A 17,893-nucleotide genomic window follows, 5' to 3' on the forward strand; every position below is an offset into this window, starting at 1 on the left:
CCAATATCTCTACATAGTGCATATCTCAGATAATACAACTGAAAATGCTACACTCAGACAGTGCACTAATTCGACAGGGAAACATGGACTTTATAGCTGATAAACATTTTTTTCAACATATAATGACCTATGACCCACACAGGGTGTGGGGGGACATTTGAGATTTGGCCTCCACTTTGATGCAATGTGAAAACATCACTCATTGACATCTCACATTCAAACAAGGGAAAAAACTTTATTAAACTTTAAGCCAAATCAGAGATATAACTTGTAAAAACACTCTATCCTCCAAACATCTGTCACACTCTCAGAAAGATACTTACCTTATAAACAAAGAGAAAAAAATTAGACAAAAAAATAATAAATATATGGCTTGTGGTTGTGGTCTCTTACACACTAAAACAACACGAGTAAAAAAACGTTACTGATGCTTGTATATGATCTGTGTATAATAATAAACTCGCTGAGATTCTGTCAAAAGAGCAGAGAAATGCCTTAAAGCCTAACGTGCTAACTGTTTTCCATTAGATCCTGTGATAAAATGCTAATATGGCTAACAGAATACAACAGTCTTTTTCTCTTCAATAAGCAACGCTATGGGACTCCCCCCACCACACACACAAAGAGGTGGTGGGCTTCTGTGCTCCTATGTTTTGTGAGACTCTCTCCAGTGCCGGGAGAGGAGATACGTAACAGCTAATAACCTTCACGTGTCAGGATCCATACCTTGGAAAAATATAAAGCCAGTCACATGCTTTAAATTTATGACTGATTTGGTTTGAAACCAATTCATATGATTTACTAATAGAAAATAAGTTCTTTCAGCATTGGGTTCTTTATTCATCTGCCTTTTTCTATGTGAGATGTAGTGAATATATCGTGAATATTTGAGGTCAGATTGTCACACACACACACGCACATATTATATATATACATGGCTCACATATATGTACCCCCACTTCCATCCAGACCACTCTCTTGAGTGAGTGTAGGAGATGGAACTGGGGAAAAGCCTGAAAAGAGTGAAAGAATTGCAGTGCCAAAGCAAGTTTATACATGTTATACCCTGTGTATATGTGTGTGGACATCTATGTAAGCCTGCATTTATCTCCCAGTATATCCATTTCTGTTTATTCACAAAAGCTAAACAGATTTGCAGTTCAAGCTGGCTCTGAATACACTGTTCCACCTTAAATACGAAAGCACATTTAAATCAACTTATCTCATTTAAAGGGATCTGGGCCGACATATGTGCGTATTCTTCATTACTACGTTATTACAACTTCATTATTACATTTTTTCCATCACACATAAGCATGCATTTTTTATTATTTATATAATTATTATTATTTGGGCTTATAAGTGCTAAGTGTGAATAGCAGTGTTAGTGACGATTACACGGTCAAATACAGTTTTGTTATTTTAACTTGGTTGTGATTTTCCCATTTTTGTATACAAGGGTACAGTTATAAACGCAAATGTTTTAATGCAGACATTCACAGGTATGCATCACAGTGTTATACAGCGATATTGAGACATATTTTGTGTAGCACTGTATCACATAAACCTACATGTCAATATAGTTTATCGATCTTATGACCCCGCTATATAATACAATATAATATTATGTTATATAACATAAAATTACACCGTGTCATTTCAGAAAACAAAACTAAACAAACAAACAAACAAAAGAATAATAACTGGCTACGGTGTAATGTGTTACCCTCCAACACAGGAATACACTTAGTATTTTTTTTTACAGCTTAGCTGTGCTTTTAGACTGAAATTAAACCATTTACTGCTTCTGTTTAGGCTTATACTCAAAACTGCCAAGTGTTCTTGTGGTATTCTTCACTCTTATAATATTCAACGTGGCAAATGGGCAATGTACCACAACGGTGCACCAAGATTGAGCTGCATGTTCTTGTCACATGTGAGAAGTTGTCAAGGTGTCCACGGCTTTTGAAATAGTCAAGGCACATTAGTGTCCTGTGATTGTGTGTGCTTGTGTGTGTACGTAGCTGCAGCGAGAAGCAAAGCTTGGGAACTTGAGGCTCCTGTGGAGCCGGGCCATGTAAAAGTGTCTAAATGCAAGGCAGATGTGTACGGCGGGCCAGACCGAGGTGCAAGAATTTATCTAGGGCCAGAGAGAGCCTGTGATCTCAGATTTATTGCATTTTTCCAGATTCATCCTTTTTTTTTTTTTTTTAAACTTTGATGGGGGGGACCTTTCCTACTCCAAAGATTTAAGAGGGGGAAGTCTCTGAAAAATTGTTCAAAGGCAGGTTTTGGGGTCTTTGGTGGGGAGGCTGGGGGATGGCGGAGGGGGTATAAGCAGCATAACACTCCCTTCCATTCCGAGTGTTTGTGCGTGTGCGAACGTGTGTGTGGCTGATTATCTGAGGTGAGTCTAATGATGGGAGAGGGGCACTGCGGTGGGGTAATGGACAGAAAGGGGAGGGCCATGACCAATGGCGTTGGACTCAGCATGGGGTGGACTGGCGCCGGAGGTCCCTCTCGCTCTCCCTCTGTGTGTGTGTGTTTGTGTTTTGTAGGTGTGTGTGGAGGTGGCAGGGCCACTCCTGAGAGCGGCACAGAGGGAGAGAGAGGATGTGTGAATTTTCTCTACCCCCAAGCTCCCTCTGTAAACATGAAACCAGTAGTGGCTAACTAGAAAGTTATGGGACTCGCACGCTGAGAGGTACAATAAATTAAGGCTTTAAAAGCTCCACTCACTTCTTCGAAACGCCGCTCTCCCTACACCTTCCTTAACCATAGCCTCCAAATCTCAGCGATAATTATGAAGTGCTCTAACTGTGTTTGACATGCAATGCATTTACGAGATTATCTAGATTTGTTAAGGTCTAGACTGATAACGAAACACATAAGTACTACAGATATTCTTGTTTGAACTGGTAGTGTTTTTTTTTAAATAAATAAGTTTCTTTTTGATAGAAGTGACACACAAATGAGAAAAGAGGGTAAGATTGTGCTAGAGATATTTTAGATATTTTGTTTTTTTATTAATTAAAATAACATGTCGATAGTTGATCGTACCCTTTCTCAGTAGTCAATATCAAAGCTTGTATCTACCTTTAGAGCAATGAAATGGTTCCCAAAATGTTTTACAAACCATGTATCTGAGCACAGACAGCTATATGTTTGCCTCATCCACCCAGCAACACACTCTCTGTCATCAATTCTGTGGTTGGAAGAGATGAAAAATGTCAGATTTCTTCAGCCAATGAAACAAGTATAGAAAATGTCCAAGTAAACTGCATCATGAGAAAAGACTACTACATTAAGATTCTGGAGGAAAACAGACAGCATTGGATCCTCCAAAAAGGTGAAAATGGTTTGACAAATACAGCCAAAGTGGTGAAGAAATGGTTAACAGAAAAAACAATTTAGAGTGAACCAGCAAGAGTCCAGACTTGAATTTCATCAAGAATCTGTGGAAAGAACTAAAGACCAAAGTCATGTATGTTTAATAAAACATCTTTACAGGTGAAGGAATATTTTTCAATGTGCTGGTTGTATATTATTTAATTTTCCCATTTAATAAATATTTAAGGCAACACTTTTTTTATTAATCATCTGAACTAAATAAAAAGAGAAATACACATCCATTAAACGTCATCACTCTCAGAACAAACCCCCATTTACAACAATTTTAAAAATAATTTAATCTTATTACTTTAAATTATATGAATCTATTCTGTAAATAATTTTGCAAATAGTAATTATTTTGTTGTAAAAAAAAATATGACTGAGTGTGTGTGTGTGTGTGAGAGAGAGAGAGATTTAACAGGATTCAGAAAAAAGAAACTACTATGTACCAAATGTTGTGATATCAAGAATCAATACAGTTTTATGCAAAAATCTGAATGACCCTGGTTCAAATTACATTTTGTTGGTCATCTGTGTAAAACATTTTTAACACAGACTCTCTGTGGAACTGATTAAGTTACTAATTTAGTAAGCAGACTTTTCCTTGTACGGTAAAACAATTAAACATAAAATAAAAAATGTACAAAAATATTGGAAAGAAGTTAAGAACGAGGAGACCTTGATTGGTTAAGATCTGGAGTTATTAGTTCCTCACTGTATTTTAGCAGCCAAAGTGGACAACGTAAGGAACACCCATAATGGTAAATTGATCAGAATACTGCTATATATCAAAGAAAAAAAAATTCTCAAAGATTCTTCTGAAAAGATTTTCAAAGAAACCCCTACATTGGACGATTGGTACAAGGACGTATGGAGAATAATCGCTCTGGAAAAATTAACTCACACCCTTCATGACAATACTGAAGGATATTTCAAGATATGGCAACCAGTTCTGGACATGGCGGATTTCTCTGGCTTGGAATTTACTCTGTGAATTAACAAAGTTGGAACTGACTGCAGGGGACGTGAAGGTTAATAATAGTCCTGTAAACATAGTACAGAATTCTGCATTAAAGTATGCATATGTGTTTTCTGAAGAGGAGGTTTACTTTATTTTGACTTAATAAGATCAAATAAACATGGGTCTCTTTTGCTAATAAAACACAAAACATTTCCATTATCTCTTTATCAAGAAAAATAAGCCCTAGTAATAAACATTACACAGAAAATGACAAAATTTATAGTCAGGCCATATTTTTTGTCCAAGATCCAGTTTAGAAATAATAGACAGTTTAATGTCTGTATCAATCAACTCTGGAACTGGCTGCTTGTTGTTTGAAGTACATTATTAGCAATCTGATCATTTAAAGTGTAATTACGCTAGAGAATATTGTTCATGTTATTATACATGAAAATAATCAGATGCCTCTTGTATGTAAAGTAGAACTTTAATTAATTCAGGTAAACTTCAAATGGACAGAATTTTTCATTTAAGAATTTAAGAAAGTGCCAGCATACATTTGCTGTTCAAAGAAAATGTCCAAACGTAAAAAGGCTAAACTTTAACTCAGCGTTTCTCAAAGTGTAGGGTGTATGTATTGCAGATGGGGCACAAACGAATCTGGAAAAATTTGCATTTATTCATTAATGCTTTTCGGTTTTGCCTATAAAGCTTACGCAGTAAAAAGCACCCACTCACAATGTTTCATTTATAAGATTCATTAATAACCTTAAAATGAATATTTGACCAGAAAATGGTAGTTAGCCTGGATTCAAAATATGCTTTTATTCACAAACTTTTAATTTGAAAACGTGTCACCGAGAAGAACGTGTTCGTTCGTTAAGGCGCCTGTTCAAATATAAAGCTGTTCCAATCGTCAGCTTCACTGGCCTCATATTCACCGTCAGAGTCTGGTTTATAAAGTTAGTTATTACCAGCTCTGGGCTTGAAGTCAGTAACGAGAGCACAACAGATAACAATGACGGCTAATTACGGTTATGAAAGCGGCTTGTTTATAACTGTTAGGGAAACACAGAAGGATCCAAGGGTTAACGTTAATGTTAGCTGTGTTCAGGTTCTAACACAGCGTTCTAAACATGCAGCAAGTTAACGTTAACGTCTTTGGCCATGTCCCAAACTGCACCCTGCTGCTCTGAATAGTATGAAAATGCATATATACCACCCTTAGCAGTGCTTTCTGTAGTGTAGTATAAAGTGCCATAGTGTGTTGTTTGGGACACAGCGTCTCTAACGTTAAAGCTAATCAAAAGCTGTTCGACCTCATTATAAATGCAGCATTTTACTGCCTTATCTACATAGGAATCAGCTTATAGCTAATATTTTGGGAAAGGGGTGTGCTTTGACTCAGTAAATATGTCCCTCACCAATATAAAACCCACTCCTACGCCCCTGCACCGGCCTATGCTCATTTTTACACAGATTGAAACGTGAGAAACTGAAGCACAGTTTGAAATAATAAACTTTATGTATTTTTGAACATTGATGTTCATGTTGTATCTGGTGTTATAATGTTAAGCTACCGATTTACAGAGAGAAGTTGATGTTAATTCAATAAATTAAAAGAGAATTGTAAACTTGCACGTGTTTTATTACGTTTTTTGGGGGGCAATATGGGACAGGTGGGGCGCAGAAATTCCCCTTCGTCTGAGATGGGGAATGATAGGAAAAGTTTGAGAACCACTGCTTTAACTTAAAGTAAAAGTTCTCTCAGTCAATAAGTACTCTAGGTCTATGCTTCTTATCGGTGGTAACTCTATAGTCTTTTTAGTGAATAAAGGAGTGTATTATTTATCCTTTAACAAATTAATGAAGATATAATCTGGTTAATGGCATGATTGGCCATGGCTTGGATGAATGAATTAATGAAGGAATGAAATGTAGTAGAATGACAGGTGTGGAAGGGTGAGAGGAAACAGACTAGAAAAGAGTGACTAATTGGATGAGTAAATGAGAGGAGTATGGGCTCTCCTACGGAGGCAGTAGTAGGGGAGGTCTGTTAAAGGGAACAAATGTATAGGAAGGTGGGAGGGGGAGAGGTAAATGGATTACAGCAAAATGGATGAATGAGTTTTGAAGAGGTAAAAGCTGCTCAGATCACAGGCAGGTTTAAAGGCTTGTGTGCAGGTCGTTCAAGTTCACCTGCAGCCCCCGCTGAGAGAGACGCTGTCACTGAGACTGGACCATAAAGCATTCATACTTGAGTTATGGATTAGTGCCCCATATACACACATGCGTACACACACACACACACACACACACACACAAACACCTTCAAGCAATCAAGGGCAAACATCATGAGCTCGTGCAGGTACACAGCAGCAGAATGTGCCAATCTGACATAAATAAACCGACATAAATAAATGCTAATGCATCAGTCTGAAGATGGAGAATCAAGAGCACATTTAAAGAAACATTAGATCCATCTTAACTGGTCATAACAAGATAACATGAATCTAATAAATCTATTAGAGAAATCCATGTAAAGAAAGCCCAGTTTCAGTTGCTTAATTAACGTAAACAAAGGCTAGAGACAGATGTGAGAAATTATGATTTTATAATAAAAAGGGCAAAGCAAAAACGGGAAAAACAAGCCTAGACCCAGCCATCAAAATTGCCCATAAATTTTCTCAAAAAGTGTGTTCAAAACGTTCCGTTTAGGCGTAGGTATTTATATTCTCTGTATAATTTTTAGTAATTATTGTAGATAATTAAAGCAAATTTAGATGTGTAAAGCTAATTTCAAGTAAAAAAAAGCAATGAAAACATGGTTTGATAATGGGTGGTACTTGATCTAAAAACTTTGAGAACCACTGCTTTAATATATGTGTATGTCTGCTTTGGTGCCTGTTCTTTTAGGTGATAATGAGCCACTGATCACCCCAACAGAGTACACAGCACTGAGAAGTGAGCAAACAAAAGTTCTGTTTTTTAGCCATTCCCACTCTGTTTTCTTCCTCCAAGGACCTTGTATTTGATGTTTTTTCAATAATACACATTTCTTTGAGTATGTTTGATTTCTTGTTTCACCTCGTCTTTGTGCTCTCACATAAACATGGGTCCAGCGCTCTGATTGGAGAGACTCAGACAAGAAGGCGGGACTATACTAAATCTCTGCACTCCATATATGTATCAGCACACAATTAGAATGACTAGTTTTATCCCATTTTGTCTGACTTAGACAGACCACAAAAAAACTGGGTTGTTTTTATTTCACAATTTGTGTTTTGGCAGGCTCCAGATCCCCAAGTTAATGTGCATGAGCTCTGAACAAGGGATTTTCCATGAAATGTCCCTTTAAAAATGTTATGAAGCACTGAATTTGTGTTGGGCGGCACGGTGGCACAGCAGGTAGTGTTGCAGTCACACAGCTCCAGGAACCTGGAGGTTATGGGTTGGAGTCCCGCTCCGGGTGACTGTCTGTGAGGGGTGTGGTGTGTTCTCCCTGTGACCACGTGGGTTTCCTCCGATGGTCCAAAAACACAATGGTGGATTGGCAACTCAAAACTGTCCATGAGTGTGTGTGTGTGTGTGTGTCGCCTTGTGAAGGACTCAACTGTGAGCCCAATGATCCCATGTAGGCTCCGGACCCACCGCAACCCTGATCTGGATAAGCGGTTACAGACAATGAATGAATGAATTTGTCCTAAAGAATCATCATCAAGTTGATTTGCCTAGAGTTAGGAGCAAAGTCTCATGAAGATAAAGCTGTGGGCTTCCTTGTCGGGCTAAAGTTTTGCTCTAGTAGAGTGTGAAAAAATAATGGCGCACAAATACAAAACACTTCCCACTTCTATTTCCCCATCTAAAAGTGCTCCAAACCTCCGAAAGGCATAATCCCTAATAGAAACTTCCCCGGATTACTGAGCCACTGAAGCAGAATCAAAAATACCTGTTGCCCCCTCTCTTCCCTAAGAGCTGTGACCCAAAACCCCTCTCTACTGAAAAAAGCCTGCACAATCTCTCGCTTGTTTTAATGCTTTAATCTCCATTTGTTTTAGTTTCCATTTGTGTCTTGAAGCTCCTAGTACTTCAAAAAGCAGAAACGGGGACGGCCAAAGGAATTCTGTTTATAAAGAGAGCTTTACAAGTATCCTACTGGAAAGTTTGCACTCAAAGATGAGGCTCTGTTAACTCAGACTGTAGTGCAGCCAGTGGCAATTGCCTTACTTTACTGTCTGCTTTGAGGTTTGGTGAGGAAAACACAGAAATCTTAGCATTATGCACCGAATGAACAGATCTTTTCCAAGAATAAATCGGCAAATTTGCCAGTTGAAACTGGAGGATAGGGCTCTAAAACGGTGAATTAAAAAAGAAAATACATACAGATGTATATCACATTCATCTGTACTCATTCAGCATGGTGTGGAGAGACTGGCAAGCAACTCTCATTAGTTTAGTTTTTCAGGTTACTGTGTAATATTCTGTTGCAAGTGGTTTTGCTCTTTCATAACAGCAGTTTGGAGTGGAAATTAAATACACAAAAGAGAGTCAGCATTATCCACAGTGAGGGCTGTATTATAAAAAGCTGCATTGTCAGTGGTAAGGTAAATGTAGAATATATGAAATTTTAAAATATATCTAAAATTACAAGTGGCAGCTGTGACCTAAATGTTGGAGAAATGGACTTGGCACGGTTTCCTCCCTCCATATCCACAACTGGCAAGTGAGTGTGTTCTGCCCCTAGAGAACTAGTGTGTATGTATTTGTGTGTTCCCTGTCACAAATGGGTTAAATACAGAAGCACAAATTCATGGTCATCACCATCATCATCATCATCATCATCATCATCATCGTCTTATCTGCTTAGGTGGAAAGAGGGCAAGCAAAGAAGGCCAGGCATTTCTGTCCTCCACCAGTCCTCAATTTCCACCAGTGCCTATTGGGAGATCCCTGATGGGAGATACAGTTGCTCCAGCATGTTCTGGGTCTCCCCCAAATCCTCCTTCCATTTGGTTGTGCCTAGTACACTTCCAGTGAGGGACGACCAGGAGCATGTCAACTGACTCTTCTCAAATCAAAAGAGCAACGTTTGTACTCCAAGATCCTCCTGAATCACTGAGCTCCCCATCTGATCATGAAGAAAATGTTCAGCAACCCAACAGTGAAAACTCACTCTGCTGCTTATATCCGCTATCTCTTTCTTTCAGTCTTGAGTCGTAATTACATTTCTGGGGAAGTGCATGAGGTACAGCAGGGCAACCCAATCCTGGTTCTGGAGATCTACCACCCTGCACAGTTTAGCTCCAACTCTAATCAAACACACCTGGTCCAGGTAACAATGGGCTTTTTTGGTGACAACTGAATATTAGAGCTGGGTGGGTTGGATCTGAGATCTTCAGGTTGGTAGATCTCCAGGACCAGGATTGAGCAGCCCTGGGCTACGGCATAGAGTATGTGGCTATGTGGGAGCAACACGTTGCTTATGGCATAGATTCAACAAAGAAGCATACATTGGCCTTAAGACCTATTGGGAGCAGCAGAATGTACCTTCCCTGGTGGTCTGCCAAACTGTCCCTGCTGAGGCAGGCCAAGCTTTACGAGATCCCAGTCAGAGATGTCCTGCTAGCTTTATAGCAGGCCTGAGTACATAAGGCCAGTTTAGGGCAACCTGATCCCCCCAACCCAATCCACTGAGCTGGAGTAGAGTGGAGCTTTACTAGCACTGCACAAACCCAAACATGATCAGCTTTGGCAATTTTGGTTAACATACTCCTTTACTAGTTTTACTAAAAACTATGAGGTATCAAACCCCATAAACACCCCCTCTTTTGCAACACTGGCCAAAAACCCCGAGCTGTACAATGCAAATAAGTAGATTAGTCCTAGCTGTTGCTGTGAATGTACTTCATACAGTAAACAGTAAAGGATATAAAATCATTTATAAGTCTCTAAACCTGAGTTTCATAAATGTTAGAATGAAAGGATGAAATGAGCTACATTTATTTTGTATTAAGACAATTCATGGGAATTGTGTAGTAATATATGAAAATTAATAAGCTTCTTCGAAAGCAAACTGAACATCATCTTCACTGAAAACACCAATTTTCTCTCGTGCGACCACAATAATATGCAGAGCTGCCAAAAGCAGTCAGTTTACAAGCTTCCCCACTGTGGATCAAACAAGAAACCACAAACAACTCTAGACCTGGCACAGATACACACAATACACTAACACCACCCCAGCCCAGCCACCCCCCGCCAGCATGCTGTGACTAGTATGAGGCAAACCACAACAGTCCTGCCCAGTCTGTGGCCATACTGGTCCTGCTCCCTTTGCTGTTCACTTACCAGTAGCGATGAAAGCCTCCATCTTGTCTTTGAAAGGCTGGAGGTGTTCTTCTGAGGAGTTGGCACACACCTTTTGCACATTCTTTTCACAAGCTACAAGACAGGAAACAAAAACAAACAAAAAAAAAGGTCAACATTTGATATCAAAGCTTGGAGTATAACATGGAGTATGGATTTGGGAAGACAGAAACTGTAGAATATATTTCATTAACATAATAGAAACATAAAAACAGTTTCCCCTATATTTTTATCAGTTTGGCTAGGACACTGTTGCCTGTGTGTGAGATATAGTCACTATGTTGAGCTGCTAGTGGGAAATAAGTGGTATGGAGAAGGGTGAGAACTTGCTTTTGTGAATAAGAACAAAAACAGGACAACTGTATCATTCTGGGTATTACAAACAATTTATTGTTTTTATTTTTTAAGAAATTTTGATCTATTTGCACACCTGCAAAGTAAAAAAAACTGACAATATTAACTGTAGCAAGAATAAATGTGTGCTTTAGGTTCATTTATATAAGGACTTTTATTTTGAAGCGCAGGGTTCTCTGCAGCAGAGCAGAGAGCTGTGTTTTTAGCTGTTAGCATGGGAGAGGCTGTGCTTTTAGCTAATTAAAGCAAAATAACACTTTTCTCAGAAAACATGACCTTTACAACATTTTGCATTTCACTTTTATTGACAGCCTACTTTTAGCATTTTAAAACTATATCAGAATCCCAAAATTAAAAACTGAACACCTATCCAACAAATGAATATTTTAATAGTTGAATATTCAGGTTCAGCTCTACTTGAAACATAAATTTGTGAGCTTAAAAAACCTCATATAGCATAAAGGTTCTGCATCTATCATTCACAGAGCTTTTACTAGGTGGGAATAATAATAAAAAAAATCTAATTTACAAAAAAAAGCACAACCGTTCACTGGAAGGTTCTTCCTATTACCAAAAGTGTCTCTTCCATGGCACTGCACAAAGAGCCAGTTCTGCAAACCTTCAATTGGTTTCCCTTAGCCGAGGGTCATCATTCAGAAATAGCATAGCTTCAATTTCCTGTTGACTATATTGTCTGGACAGACAATCACGAAAAACTGAAAAGGCCTAGGGGTGTGTATGAAAAAAAAATGTTTTAATAGTAAATGAAGTAATGGCAGAGATATTATACAATGAAATTTAAGCTAAAGCCGCCTTCCTTGTGAGCAATCAAACTATTCACATAAACTGCACCACATCCAGATGTGAATGGGAAATCCTTACAGCTGGGTTTATCAGGATTAGATGGAGTATAAAACAGTTAGGAGAATAATGAAGGGCACATGAGTCCGTGCATCTCATTACTGACACTTCCATAGTTAAACAAGGCCTTGTGCGGAAAACAGATGAGGAGAAACAGTGTGTGAATGTGCACAAAAGCATCCTGAACATATGGCTATTAAAAACCTTTTTTTTTTAACTGCTCTTGGTTCTAGTTCAGAACGTAACAAGAGAAACAATGCTTTTCATTATCAAAGCAGTCTCCTGTAATCAAAAGCACTGCTTTTCACATTTTCAGCAGGATTTTATGGTGGCACAACTTAAAAGTAACTTTTTTTTTCATCAACAATTTTAGCATGTAGTGATGACATGAGTCTGCAGTTCAGTGTCTGTTATGAGACCGCTTTCATATGGCAGTGGCCATATGAAATTAATCCCGGTCCTAGGGACCCCATGCCTAGCCTGGTTCTAAGACACCTAAAACAACTCATCAGGTAATTATTATACTTTTAAGAGAGCAGTCATCTTGTTAGCCAATACATGGAATTAATTTGAATCTCACAACATAAGAAATTCTATAAGAAATGGTAATCTAAAGAACTTAAAGAAACTTATACACATAATTGACACTTTATTAGAAACCCCTACCTTGCTGGTGCAGTCAGAGACTGTAGTCTTTTTCTGTTATGCTGCCATGTGCTGTTTGTACTAACCATATTCTAGTCTTTAATCAGTGGACAATATCTGACCACAGAACCACACTTGGCAAAACATTTTGAATGTTAGTACAACACAATAACATTCCCAGATCATCTCACTGAGTCACTGCTGTGTTCTAAATTTGGTCATAAGTTGCCCTATGATCAGAAACTGTGGTCAGAACAATAATAAATACAGTGATGACTGACAACAGATGGACCACAGTCTAGAAATGTCTTCAAGAAGGTCACATATGAACGGCCAATGATTTGGAAATACTAAACAGGTTAGGGCTGGGCAGTAAATTGGCATTCAAAATTTCTAACTGACGTAATCTTGCCTCTATAAGACTGTTTTTTTTTGTGTTGCTCCTTTTTTCTGTTAAATCTGTCAATATATCCCCCACTGTGTGATCATGTACTGTCCCTTTAATACCATACTACCACGTGTGTTGTCAAGTGATTCTGCCCTATCCAATCACCCACAAGGAACCAACATGTAGGAGAACCTAAACACTGAAGCTATCTGGGCAACTTGAGCACTTTTCATTCATTCATTCATTCATTCATTCATTCATTCATTCATTATCTGTAAGCGCTTATCCACTTCAGCGGTGGGTCCAGAGCCTCCTCGGAATCATTGGGCGCAAGGCAGGAATACACCCTGGAGGGGGCGCCAGTCCTTCACAGGGCAACACACACTCACACTTTCACTCACACCTACGGACACTTTCAAGCCGCCAATCCACCTACCAGCCTGTGTTTTTGGAAACACACACCCAGAGCAGCGGGCAGCCATCCCCGGCGCCCGGGGAGTACTTGTGGGTTTGGTGCCTTGCTTAAGGGCACCTCAGCCGTGGATTGGGGGAGGAGAACAGTGCTGTTCCTTCACTCCCACTGCCCCCACAATTTTCCTGCCGGTTGTGAGAATCCAAACAACGACCTTTCAGTCCTAAGTCCCCTTCTCTAACCGTAAGTCCATGTCTGCCCACTAACAGTGTATGGTTAAAAAAAAAAAGATCTACAAGCTCCCAGCAACATTTGAAAAAATTAAAAAATCTCAGCTTTAAAGGTGATGTTCACGAATGTAATCAAACATGAGATTTCCTCACCATTTGCTAGCTCTCTAGTCTATCTGAGTTAATGAATCCCCAGTGGCTGTAAATGAGCAAAAAAACACATCTGGCTTGATCCGGTATGCTAGAGTTTACTCTCTCTGCTCATGGCAGAGGCATCTGTAGTTATTTTAGACAGCAGAGAAAACTCCAAACACAGAAATGCATGAATGGAGATGAGGATATTGCTCTATTCCTGCTTCATATGCGGGTAATGTGAGATCACTTAAGGTGGAAATGTCTCTAAAATCTTCAATTAACCATGATATTGATTTGTGGTCATATCACCCACTATGAACTACAGCATGTATCTCTATTAAGTACATAGTAAGTATATTGTAAGACCCTCTCTGGTCACCGATTAAACCCCTGAAGACTCATATCTATTCACAAAATGACACATTTAGACGTTCAGATATATGAATATGCAAAAAGTCTCTGCTTCTTTCTCCACACTACCACTCGCATGCAGCTTGAAAGCCTCGCCCTTCAGGTTTATGGGATTGGGTCCTTAGTTTAAGGTGTACGATTCCCAGGCTGAGTGGCACGGTGGCACAGCATGTAGTGTCGTAGTCACACAGGTCCAGGGTCCTGGAGGGTGTGGGTTCAAGCCCTGCTCCAGGTGACTGTCTGTGAGGAGTTTGGTGTGTACACTGACACTACTGTCTATATTCGGCTGATAGTATTATTATTAGTACTATGATATTATTAATATTATTATTTATGTACCTTTGGCATGTTGCTTAATATAGTAAATTCACTGTTGTGTATTGTATATATTGTCACGGTCCAATTAAATACATGTACCTCCAATTTTGTGGATTTTTTAACATTTATTCCATTATTTGAACACAGCAGCTGTTCTTCACATTATGTCAATATTTCATGATGTATGGACCAATAGAAATGCTCCAAAATCACTTGGAATAAAACCATTTTACATTCACTTCTATTGAAATTTAAGAAGGGTTTTCCTTCTGTAAAGTTACTATTTTGGGAGATGTATGTTTTTAATTAGACAGCGACACTCCGTACTACAGCGAGGAGCAGAATTCACAGAATCTCAAACAATCCCAAACTGCACAAATGTTGGGTTCCCGTTTATCTAACGGATCAGGGTTAGAGAGCTGATCTAAGATCAGTTTACACCCTAATGAGAACCATTATATGGACAAGGGTGACTTCATCTTAGATCATCACAATTAGTCGAAGACTCTTGATCAGTCCATAAACCATATGGTGGATTAGGCTTGACCCATCCTGAGTCTGGGACACATGTTTGTGTTGTTTGTGCCAAAGCCCAGCTTTGTTGTCCTGCCAAACAACTGCTCTCACACACACACTCGATGAATTGGCACCCTCTAACTCCTTTTTTTCTTTCTTTTTTCTGTACTTCCAAACAAACTCTCTCAAGTTACAATATATAAGAACAGTGCAAATAGCTTTTGTGATTTTATTTTCACCTGGTAGTCATTAATAAGGGCCATAAATACTTAAGCTCAACATGAGCGGTGCTGCTAAATAAGCACCACAACATGCAACATGAATGAGGCTGTCGCTGCTGAGAAGCAGCTTTCGGTAGACTTTTGTAGAAACGATCATTGTGTGATTTTCTGGAAACTGTAAATGATTACAGTACATTTTGTATTTGCATTTAGCAGCCGGGACTTGTGATGTGCATTCTGAGTAATTTAGACAACAGGACATTTTTAACAGTTAATATACAGATTATCATTTAAAACTGTGCACTGTCCTGACATAATATCATGACAACCTCCTTGTATCTAAACTCACTGTCTGTTCTTTCAGCTCCACTGACCATACAGGAGCACTGCACAGTTCTACAATTAAAGACTGTAGTCCATCTGTTGCTTTGAAATCTTTGTTAGCCTACTTTCACCCAGTTCTCCATTGCTCAGATCCCCCACAGTGCATGTATAATTTGGGTGGTGGATAATTCTCAACGCTGCATTGACACTGACGTGGTGGTGGTGTGTTAATGTGTGCTGTGACGGTAGGAGTGGATCAGACACAGCAGTTGCGTTAGAGTGAATCTTTATAATCCGTATATTTGACTTGGCATAGGTTTCATGCTGGATGACCTTCAAAATACAACCCTCTCATTCAGCTGGGCTTGGGATCAGTGCTATGAGCTCACTTGTGTGTGCGCCCCCAGTGGCTGGGGGACACACCTACACTAATGGGCAATTTCACATAGCCAATGTTTTTAAAATTTGTGAGAAAACAAGAGCACCCAGAGGAACTCCTCACTGAGACTGACCCAAGGCGAGAATTGAACCCAGGACCCCAGGGCCCTGGAGCTGTGTGGCAGCAACATTACCTGCAAGGCCATCGTAAAAATGCAGTAACAGACACACAAATCATTGTATAAATATTTGATAAAAACCTAAAATAATCTTTGTTTTTTTTTTTTGTTTGTTTCTTGTTTCTAGCTGGTTAATGCAGTTACTTAAAGGTAAAAGATACTTCCTTAAAGGTATTTAAAGGTACTATCATTACTTAAACCTCTACGAGTGTGGGTAAAGGCAGGTCTCTGTTTACATTCTGAAGCTTGCGCCCGGTGATTCCAGGTAGCCTCCAGACCCACCGTCACCCTGAACTGGATAAGCGGTTACAGACAATGAATGAATGAATGAATAAATGAACGAGTGAGTGACTGACTGAGTGAGAGAAAGAGAGAAGGCAGTGGAAAGCAATGTAGCTAACAAGTACACATAACCATGGCTACTGTAGAGAGCTTATAGATAAAAAAAAAAAGCCTCAGATCTATTCAAACACAATCTGTTCAAACGTGTTACTGCCTGGCACCCAATGATTCCGGGTAGGCTCTGGACCCACCATGACCCTGAACTGTATAAGTGGTTACAGACAATGAATGAATGAATTAAAGAATGTTTTCATTCACCAGTTGCATTACCACAGAAACCTGTTCGTAACTCAAGTTGTTTAGTTGTAGCACTTTCACTAGTGCAGTTAGTTGTCTCTGGAATTTGGAGCCATTTCCACCTTAAGTGATCCGAAACAGCAAAAATAAGTCTATATTACCCATCTATGGAGCAAGAATAGAGCAATATCCTAATTTAAGTTGGAATGCCAGTAGGAAAGAGAAAGAAAGCCTAGCATACCAGACCGAGTTTTTTTTAACTTATTTACAGACACTGGGGCTTCATAAATATATTAGACAGGTTTTGAGCACAAACAGAGTGTATAGCAGCAAATGATGAGTAAATATGTTCAAAATTTTATAAAAAAATGCTTTTTGATTATAAGTGTGAACATCACTTTTAATAGTTAATTGTGACATGACCTAACCATTTAGTAAAGCTTATTACTGTCTTAAGTATCATGAATTATGCACCCTTATTGTAAAGTATTACCCCTTCGTCCATCAGGTACATTGTTATAGTTCGAGGCACCAATCCAGAATGGAGAATTAACATCCAGGGGACAATAGATATAACGTTATCACTTTCCTTTACTCAGCCGTCAGTCATTTACATTTGTTTAATCTTGAATGTTGTAGAAGAAACTTTCAAAGCAGAATACATACAAAAGAGCATGTAAATGTTCCATTGCTTTGTGTGAGACATAACTGCTCCATCTCTCCATTCTCCTTGGCCTTGGCCCTTCTCTCAACATACCACATACCACAAAAGGGCCCTAGGTTGTTCAGCATAAAATATTGCAAAACCTCTGACTCTCTATGGTGGAATCGACACGGAAACTGCAAAAGTATCCCTTATTTGATTCTGGGGCCCTATTTGCTCGTAGTGGTCCAGACAGAGTGTAGCCACAAGAAGGAACCCTCAAGAACAACAGAGCCTAAAAAAAAACAAACACAAACCAGAACATCATTGTTTGTGGTGGTCGTCATGCAGCATCACGCAGAGCACACACAGCTCAGGCTGAAAGCACATGGGGATGCTCCAGTGTGTGCCAGTGTGGTATACAAGCAAGCATTTCTCTGATCTCCAGCAGTTCTTCAGCTGCAGCTTCGAGAGACCTCTCCCCAAAAGCAAATAAACCCATTAGGCTGAATATAGACCTAGTGTTGTCCATATCAAACCAGTGTCAGTTAATGGCTGGGCCCAGCTTTAAGACAATGT

At 39.2% G+C, this 17,893-nt stretch overlaps 1 protein-coding gene across 2 annotated transcripts in view; it reads right to left on the reverse strand.

The window, feature by feature from the left end:
- LOC136698494 (formin-like) overlaps positions 1-17,893 on the reverse strand; it is a 103,665-nt gene that overhangs the window by 11,931 nt on the left and 73,841 nt on the right. For both annotated transcript variants that reach the window (XM_066673428.1, XM_066673429.1), the window contains exon 15: positions 10,703-10,795. In XM_066673428.1, coding sequence (XP_066529525.1) covers positions 10,703-10,795 — 93 coding nt within the window. The remainder of the gene's footprint in view (positions 1-10,702; positions 10,796-17,893) is intronic.

The sequence above is a fragment of the Hoplias malabaricus genome, chromosome 1, assembly GCF_029633855.1.
Source record: "Hoplias malabaricus isolate fHopMal1 chromosome 1, fHopMal1.hap1, whole genome shotgun sequence".
Classification (NCBI taxonomy): domain Eukaryota; kingdom Metazoa; phylum Chordata; class Actinopteri; order Characiformes; family Erythrinidae; genus Hoplias; species Hoplias malabaricus.